The sequence below is a fragment of the Plutella xylostella genome, chromosome 24, assembly GCF_932276165.1.
Source record: "Plutella xylostella chromosome 24, ilPluXylo3.1, whole genome shotgun sequence".
NCBI classification, from domain to species: domain Eukaryota; kingdom Metazoa; phylum Arthropoda; class Insecta; order Lepidoptera; family Plutellidae; genus Plutella; species Plutella xylostella.
In genome coordinates, this window is record NC_064004.1 from 3,776,557 (window position 1) to 3,785,806 (window position 9,250).

The 9,250-nt window shown below is 36.7% G+C and overlaps 1 protein-coding gene across 1 annotated transcript; it reads left to right on the plus strand.

The window, feature by feature from the left end:
- The first annotated feature begins 3,812 nt into the window (after positions 1 to 3,812).
- On the plus strand, positions 3,813 to 8,342 carry LOC125490475 (girdin-like). The gene is made up of 2 exons (XM_048629749.1): positions 3,813 to 6,824; positions 8,319 to 8,342. The coding sequence occupies exons 1-2, from the start codon at positions 3,813 to 3,815 to the stop codon at positions 8,340 to 8,342; spliced, it is 3,036 nt and encodes a 1,011-aa protein (XP_048485706.1).
- Positions 8,343 to 9,250: the final 908 nt, after the last annotated feature.

The window sequence follows — 9,250 nt, forward strand, 5'->3', positions numbered from 1 at the left end:
ACTTCTCAAAGGAGACGAAGACGACCTGGAGTCAAGTTAGTAAAGGGCAACTCTTTTCCCCATAAGCCAATCGTCAAAAAAGTCAAAAAAGCTGACGACGTAGATAGTCGATACGATGGAAGAATAGTGAAGAGAGAAAAGAAGTTTAGCAGCGAAGATATGAATTATGATGACAGAGATACCAGACAGGAATCAACACGATTTAGGCCGAGGCGTGATGATAATCCACCTGGACCACCTCCCAGGCAAGAAAGTAGGCCACCGAGACCGGAACCAAGGTCAACGAGCCAAGCTAAACCTGAGACTCGACGAGACGTGAATTCACCAAGAGAGAGAGAAGCGGTCAGAGAATCCAAACGCGATAGACCTCCAAAGCCGCCAACCAAACGAGAAGAAATCTCGCCACGAACCGATTCAAGACGTTATGAAGATCATGTTAAAGATAAAAGAAAGCCGGATTTGAAAGCAGACGCCAAAGAAAATAACTCGCCACGAACCGATTCAAGACGTAATGAAGATCATGTAAAAGATAAAAGAAAACCGGATTTGAAAGCAGACGTCAAAGAAAATAGACGTAATTCAAAGGAATTGAAACGCGATACGGTAAAAGAGCCAGCCACCAGACACAATTACAAAGAAAGCAGACATGACGAAGCGGAGCCCACATATGACCCCGATCCTGTCGTATCTAGTCGAATAAGCCTTAAGATAAAAGAGAAACCGTGCCCCTCTGATATATGCATGATCGACGGCGATTATGGATGTGTTGAATTCATTAACAGACTGAGAAAACATTCCATCTATCGCCACCATAGGTTCGTTTATAATTCGTTTTGTGCCAGGTGTTGCAGGAATATTTGCAGATTCATTTGTTATTTCACCAATTGTTGGATGTTAACGTATATTTGTGAACGATTAATTAATTGTTTTCAGAGAAAAGCTACGAAGTAGCTAACATACTGAGTTTTACGTTTTTATAAATTATGTTTTCTACATAAGCGAATGATGTTTTATTATTTATTAGTCGCTAACACTGTTTTAAAAGCACTTGCATTTATTTATTTGTAACCCACTGTACTCATTGCGTACTGAGATAATATAAAAGACTACAGTATAATTGTGTACGTAAATAGGTAGGTACGCTCAAGTTTTCCCGCGAGCATCACTTCGCTTTATTTTCCCGTAGGAATTCTGGGATATTTTTTTTATCTAGGGTGTTGGCTTCGGATCCTTCACGTATCCTTCACCCCAAAACAAAATTGCGCTGAGTACCCAGATGTTGTGTTGGTGCAGACTGCGGGGTAAGAATAAAGCAATCTGCTACTAAGCACACATAAAGTTACTTAATGTGCAGATTATTTTAGTTTATTACTTCTATGAATCTTGATCAAATCTTGGTGAATAACTGCATGATATCTGCATTGAAATCCATAGAACAACGCCGACTAGGGTATAGACCCTCAGACCAACTATATAGACCATAGTAGGTCTATGGTATAGACCATAGAATAGACCAATCCTTGTACTTGTCATCTTTCATATAACTTTCATCTTTTATCAGTGATTTTTAATTTTGTTAAAATCTGTCTTTATTATATAAAAGCAATTTAATATATTTTCAATATCACAAAACACATCAAATCACAATCCTCAACCACTTCAAGCAATCTTGCTAAATGGAAAATAAGAAATCCAGTAATCATGTTTCAAAAAAATCTAAAATACCGAAAAGGAGCCAATTTGTTTACAAAGTAAAATCGCAAAATAACCTGAAGATACCAGAGTCTCAAGCAAAGTTGAAAAAAGGCGTGTCATTTAAAAGCGAAGGACCCTCAATGCCTGAACAGCCACGGGTGTCTTTAAAAAAGAGCATTCCAGATGAAAACATCAACAGGAAAGGGATTCTAAAGAGTAACAGAACATCACTAAGCAAAATACCAGTGCGTGTTAAACAGAAAAATACAGCTGATCTGTTAAAGAAAGTGAGTATTGAAGAACTAAAGAATTTGATTGAAAAGTTGAGTTCGGATGATATTGAGAAGTTAGCAAAAGAGCATGGTGTTAAACAAAAAACTATTTCTGGTAAAAGAACCTCTCAAGTTAAACCTCCCATGAGATCAAAATATGTAAGGAAAGATTTTAAATACGATAGTTCTAAAAAAGACAAAGAAAATGAAGCAAAAACTACGACTAAAGATGAAGAGACAAAAGTCACAAAGGGTAAATTTTGGAACTTCACAAGAAAATTTTCAAAAAAGGCAACAGGTGAAAAAAAGTGTGAGTCTGGCAAAGATATTACTTCTGATAAAAATGCTGTGAAAGGTTTACTTGATGATGTTATTTCCCGGGACAGCAACATACAACCACATGAGTTTAATAGTGTAGACATTACTGATTTATCCATTGGTACTAGATCATCCGAAAGCTTTAGGTCTAATCGATCGAAACTCATCCATATACACCGATCCTCTTCTGATTTTGATTTTATACAACAATCTAAAAGAAAAAGAAGACGTGAAGTAAGCCTGACCCCTGAATCCAATAGTTTGGACGATAGAATATCGGATATACCTACACGGCGCTCAAGATCAGCTAGCAACGTATATAGATCACCATCTACTTCAACCGACAGCTCACAAAGAAGTTACGAATTCAGTAGACAATTCAAATCCAATATTCCTATTCGAAAACTCCCATCATTAGACTCTTTCAGTATAGACTCAGATACAGATAGTGATACCAAGTCACCATCACTTGATAGCCATGGGACTATAAGACAATTAAAATATGACATTGTAGATGTCCCTTCACCTGAAAAAGATAGCTTGGATGATACAAATATACCATTTTACGACGGTCATAAATCTCTTCAGCCTTCAAATCTCAATCACACGACCCCAAATATAACGTCTAAAACTAGTCAAGATAACGATATAAAGTTACCATTAAAAGGGAGTCATAAGAATTTAAAGTTGGAAACAGAGTATCGAGATGGAAAAATACGTACAAGTTATAGTCATGACACTATGAAATCGCCTGTAAGGTACAATCATGACAGTGTGAAGGTGACAGGTGGAAGCCATGATAGCATAAAATACGGATTCGAATATGGCTACGATAGTCCAAACTTACGCCCCAGTAATAGCTACAGCAACCGAAATAGCTTCAGTCACCTTCAAGGCCATGAATATGATAGTATAGATGACCGATCAAACCTTAGAAGTTCTACAATGCGGCCATCCAGATCATCTATAGACCTGAGAAGATCTCCTACAGGCTCACGATACAGTGGTCTAGAGACATACGACCGAGAGCCATTAAGAAAAAATTACGAAGATGAGTTAGCATCAATTGGGCCTTCTTCAATAAGTCCCCATAGATCAATAACCGATTTGCGACACGTTTCTTCAAATAAAAGTATTCCTTCACAAATAGAGCAACCACATATTGACGTCATATCAGATAGATCGACCGCAAAACGCAATCCAATTAAAGATACTTGTACTCAATCGCAGACAGATGTGACAAATAGTAGTAAAAATGAATGTGACAAAGGTACCAACGACAAATCAAAGAAGAAGGTGAAGTTTTTAATTGATGGACTGATATCATTGCTTCACGATGTTGACGGTGTAGAAAAACTAAGAAGGCTTAATAACGTGAAAGGATTTAAATGTACTTCAGACGAACCAGAAAAAAATGCGGCAGTATCCCAACCTGATTCCAAATTATATCACGAAGTTAGTAGTAAGATGATTGCTTTAATGGATGGTATAATTTTAATGCTTAAAAAAGAAGGTAAGCAAAATGAAATGTTTCAAAGTAAAATTCCTAAAGCAAAAGAATTAAAGCGAAAATTAACAGTATCAATGAAAGAAAATGAAAAAAATGATCTTATGACCGTATTAAATGATGCAATAAATCTTCTACACGGTATTGTAAGTATTGATACTATATCAAAGTTAAAAAAATCACAGACTGACACAAGCAAGATAAAGCGAGAGAAGACTAAGGAAAATATAGTAAAAAAAATACAACCAATAAAAAAACCTCATAAAATTGCTATTAAGAAAAATATAAATACCGAAAATACACGACGCAAGTCTAAGGTAAAACTACCAAAGAGTGATCCAGTTGATGAAATATCAAATGAAGTTGTTGAAACTGCTCCTTTGGTAGATGAAACAGCTTATTTGTTAGATGATTCAGCTCTTTTAGCTGATGAGGCAACACCTGAATTTTTTGAAATTGTTGAAGGTGATGTAACATCACCTGGTATCCATGAAACAAGCTTAGATGTCGATGAGACAATACCTGAAATCGAGATGCTACCGGAAAATGAAGTTGTAACAGATGTTGAATTAGATGCTGATGTTGAAGCAGAGCCTTTAGTCGAAACTGTCACAGAAATTGATAATATTCCTAATACTGATGATACGGAATCGCATGCTAATGAAATACAAGAACAAGTACAAGAAACTGAAAATATTATTGAAGAATCAACACCAGAAGTAGAAGAACAGTTCTCAAATGAAATACCGTCCAAAACTGTGTTAGAGCAAGGAGTTAAAAGCGAAGATCTTTCTAAAATATCACCGTCAAATACTTCTGATAATATAAACTCTGAAGAAATAAATGAGGGAGATCCCGGACAGCGCAAAGTTAAATGGGTGTCGAAATCTGTTGCCAATTTAAAGCCTAGTTCAAAGAAATCGAACTATCATGAAAATGGCTGCGATGAAAATATTCCAACAAGACCTAAATCAGTCTTGAAAAATCCTGTGAAAACTGACGGTGAAGCTTTGAAAGATTTATTATGTAAGCTACGAAATAATTCAAAATCACAGTTATCTTTAGGCATAGGAAATAAAGAAGAATTGAAATCTATGCTAGATGTGATTGATTTAGACTACAGTGAGATTAAAAAAATTAATGAATTTCTGCAGTTGTTACTAAAATCTGTGGACGAAGATGTTAATAATGAAGAAGAAATATCAGATACAGGATTAAAAATAGTGCGTGAAACTAAATCACTTTACAATTTAAAAAGTTTGGGAAACGTGAATGAACACTACAAGAAACGTGATAAAGTACTTGAGAATGAAATTCTTCAAAAGTATCTGACCGAGTCAGATGATTCTGTTGAAATACTGTCACGGTTTTACGAAGCCACGAGTCTTTTTAACAAAATGACGAAAAAGCCTGTTGGCATTTTAAAGAAGAAAACTAGCATGGCAAGTCTTTCAAGTGTGAAAACTATGCTATCTGCAGATCAAGTAAAGGTGGATAGACAGTCGAATGATGGAAAAGATACACTTGATATTCAGTCTCACAATTCAGATCAATCAAAGTCAAATAAACGATTAAGTATGAAGAAAAGGCATTCAAAAATTTCCTTCAAGAATGAAGTAGATTCAGCTTATTCCGGGAACTTACCTAAACCTAACTCAAGCAAGTTCTCAAAGTTAAGGTTTTCGATTAAGAATTTAAAACAAAGAAGAACTAGCAAGAGCTACAAAGGTCTAAGGCCTAAGTACTCTAAATTGGTTAGGCCTCCCCTAGTTCAAGTTCCGCCACCATTCCTGACTTCCACTAAAAGTAAAACTTTAAATAATGTTGACAAAAAAACAAGTGATGTCTTACATTATGGCTCTCATACAGTTGTTGGCAGTAAACACAAATTTGATGCTAAAATAAATAATAACAGAATAAGTCTTGATGATGAAATCAATGAAATGGTAAACGATTTGAACGAAGAGTATTTTGAAAGGAGTGGTCGAGATAAGTTACATAAGAAGAAGAGTACCAGTAGTCTCAAGAGCAAAAAGATTGAAGAGAGTCCAAGCTTAGAAAAATACTTAAATGAAATTGCTAAAATTGATAAAGAGGCTCAAAAGAAAATAGATAAGGAAAATAAAAGAGCAGAAAAAGAAAAGAAATCCAAGGAGAAATTAAATAAAAAACTAGAAGCTCAGAGAAAAAAAAGTGCCGATAAATTATTGAAGAAAGAAAGTGCAGATGCTAAAAAGAAAATGAAATTGTTAAAAGTTGACACAAAAAAAACAGATGAAGATGAAATATCATCGACTAAAAGCTCAGAAAGTGTTACAAGCATGGAGAAAATCTCTTCTCATATCAATATTAGCAGCACAGGCGAAACTGATGCATCCCATACAACTGTACCACAAAACGATAGCCCAGATGGTAGTACTAAAAGTAAAGATTCGGCAGACAAAGGTCCAAAAACAAGTGATCCAAGCCTCATAGTAAGCAGACCGTCCAAAGAAAGAACAGAAGTCACTAAGCTAGATACCAGTTCAAAAGTGAGACGAAATCCTAAAGGTAGAATTGAAGAAATAATATCCATTACGTATTTAAAAACTCGAGGAACCCAATATGACGTTAGTCATATGGAAGTGGATAATAATTCAAATAAGGTAAAAAATCCAACCAATGAGGCAGCTCTGGCCGTAAAGGAGAATAGCGTAATTACAATATATGATAACAGTGTTGATAATACACCAAGCTCCCCGGATCCGCACAAGGCTTTCGCGAAAGAAAAAGCTAAGCAGGACAAAAGAAAACAGAACAAAGGACCAGATGTACCAAGAAAAGATACCGCAAACGACAAAGAAATCAATGGCTCCGCAGACGTAAATAAAACAGGCAAGAAAGAGGACAAAGGAGAAGCAACGGGTGATGCAGTTAACACGGATGGTAAGAAAGGGACAGTAGATAAGAAGCAGTCCGCCCACACTCAGATAATTTTTGAAGCTCCACATCCTAAACAAGCGAGAAAACGGAATAGATTTTCTAAAGACCAAGTATACAGAGACATACACGAAATAAAAGATGGCGAAGACAAGGGAACTGAGACGAAAGCCTCTAAACATAGATCACATGAGTCTCATCATAAATATCGGCGTCGAAGCCGTCACAGGAAGCACTCCAAACTTTCCATGATCAGCGAAGAGCCAAGAAGACACTCAAGGCATAGAGGCTCACACAGAAGCATGCGACGATACAGCCTAATGCAGGGGGACGGCGGAGGCGATGACATCAAGAGAATATTCGAATCAGATTCCAGCAGTTCAGACATTAGATCTGCAAGCAGCAGCTACAGTTCCAACAGCAGTCACTGCCAGTGTTTCAGATCAGCTGAATTTCTTCTAAAGCGCAGATGTTGCGAACAGCAATATGTTTATGGTAACAATAATTCTTGTTTCACGAAATTGCTTCGGGGTCTCATTATAATAGTGCATCGGGTAGCTGATATCTTCATGTGCTGTTTCCCCGGTGATTGTAGAAGGAAAAGGTGTTTTTGATGATTTTGTTGTGAGTTTTGGTTTTGTGTTTAATAATTATTATGATGTTGGTGTTTTTATTTTCTTTTATTTAGTATCTATAACCGACTGCGGCGAAGAAAACGGAAGTTGTGTTTGACTGGTATACATGAAGTTAGGTAAGTAGTAAGTATGCTATTTGGACCACATTTTTCATGGGACAAAAATTTAGTGGACTGTATAAATATGACGGCCGAATGGCGTAGGACGGCCGAATGGCGTAGTGGTTAGTGACCCTGACTACTGAGCCGAAGATCCCGGGTTCGATTCCCGGCTGGGGCAGATATTTGTATAAACACAGATATTTGTTCTCGGGTCTTGGATGTGCCCGTAAAATGGCAATAGGCTCGCCCCCTATTACATTAGGACTAAACATAACACTGGCGAAAAGTGGGTGCAGCAATGCACCTCTGCCTACCCCGCAAGGGAGTACAGTAGTACAAGGCGTGAGCGTGTGTGTGTGTGTTGTATAAATATGGTGGCTAGGTGACAACGGGTAACAAAAGTACAATAGGTACTACAAACATAAGTAAAAAAGTGTCTCCACTAACCTGAGCACCACGCCCAATCACGGATAGCAGGCAGCTCCCAGCCATAGTTATATTAGTTGCATTTGACGCACAGGATAATGCACACTCTAAAGACTGGCTTTATGATTCGTGGTCAACATTAACCATTAGCTACCTATGCCATTAGTCAAGTAGGTAGGTATCGTGTAAGCATGACGATAGTTAACCCTGCTAACTACGAATCAAGAAACTGGCCCTTACTTTTATAATTTATAAGCTATCTAACTTCACAGGACACAAATTATCAATGAAGACAGGTTTTTAAGCAATTTAGATCAGGGGATATAGGAGCTCCGCGCGCCACGTGCAAAGTTTAACCGCTTGCATTAGTAACTGGTCGCGCCGACACAAAATTTGAGCAGACAAGACACTGAATTTTCTCTGACTACCCCCTTTTTTGTATAAGCATTCAACACTGCAGAACAGCTAGGCCTTGCCAAAACGTGTCAATTTCATTGCGTCGCTCTCACTCACATCGCGCGTCTTCGAGATCGAATGAGACGGAAAACATCAGTCATGTCCTTACGTGAGCGGCGCCGCGCCGCCGTAGAGCCGGCCTTTAAAACGTATATGACGCCCTCTGGGGTAGGTAAACAGATAAAACACGCGTATACTTTGTAAAATATAGGATGAGACCTAAGACGTTGGTGAATAAAGTTAGTTTTCCCTTGAAAACCAACAAATGACGGATGTTATGGATTAGCTGTCAAGCTAAGGGCTCATGCTACACACAAAATCAACAATTATTAAAACATTATCTTCTTTTACGACATATTTAATGATATTTTTCAACAATGACTTAAAGTTATATTATACAACACCAAGATTTTGTAAAAACTAGGCTTTTATGACTTAAGTACCGACCCAGGTTACCTAGAAATTTAATCAAAGACTGAACAATAAAATTACTATTAACCTTCAACTAGTAAAAAAAACTATTCTTAGTCATTATTATTATCATTGCAAAATTATGAATTATGTACCTATTTTAAAAACATTATAATTAATAATCCTCCAAATTTTGATGTCAATATTTACAATATTTTTATTCAATGTATGTACTTACATCATAAACCAATTTTATTCTAATAAGTTCATTAAATTATTTTTAAGTCTCTTTATGTAAAAAACCTACTACACCTACCGTCTACGATTAACAATACCTACTGATACAAAATTCTTAATTCTAAAAAAAATATTAAAGCATGTAGGTACTAGTGATGTAACGAATGTGTGTTTTTGGACATTCGCGAATGCGAATGCGAATGCGAATATCTGATATCGACATTCGCGAATGCGAATGCGAATGCGAATATTCAGTTTGTGTTCAAAATTGGC

Bases quoted from the DNA above. Each gene is read 5' to 3' on its own strand.
- LOC125490475 (XM_048629749.1), top strand. From the start codon at position 3,813: ATGTTTCAAAGTAAAATTCCTAAAGCAAAAGAATTAAAGCGAAAATTA. The intron at 6,825-8,318 runs GTATACAGAGAC...TTTTTGTATAAG, and splicing joins ATAGATTTTCTAAAGACCAA to CATTCAACACTGCAGAACAG.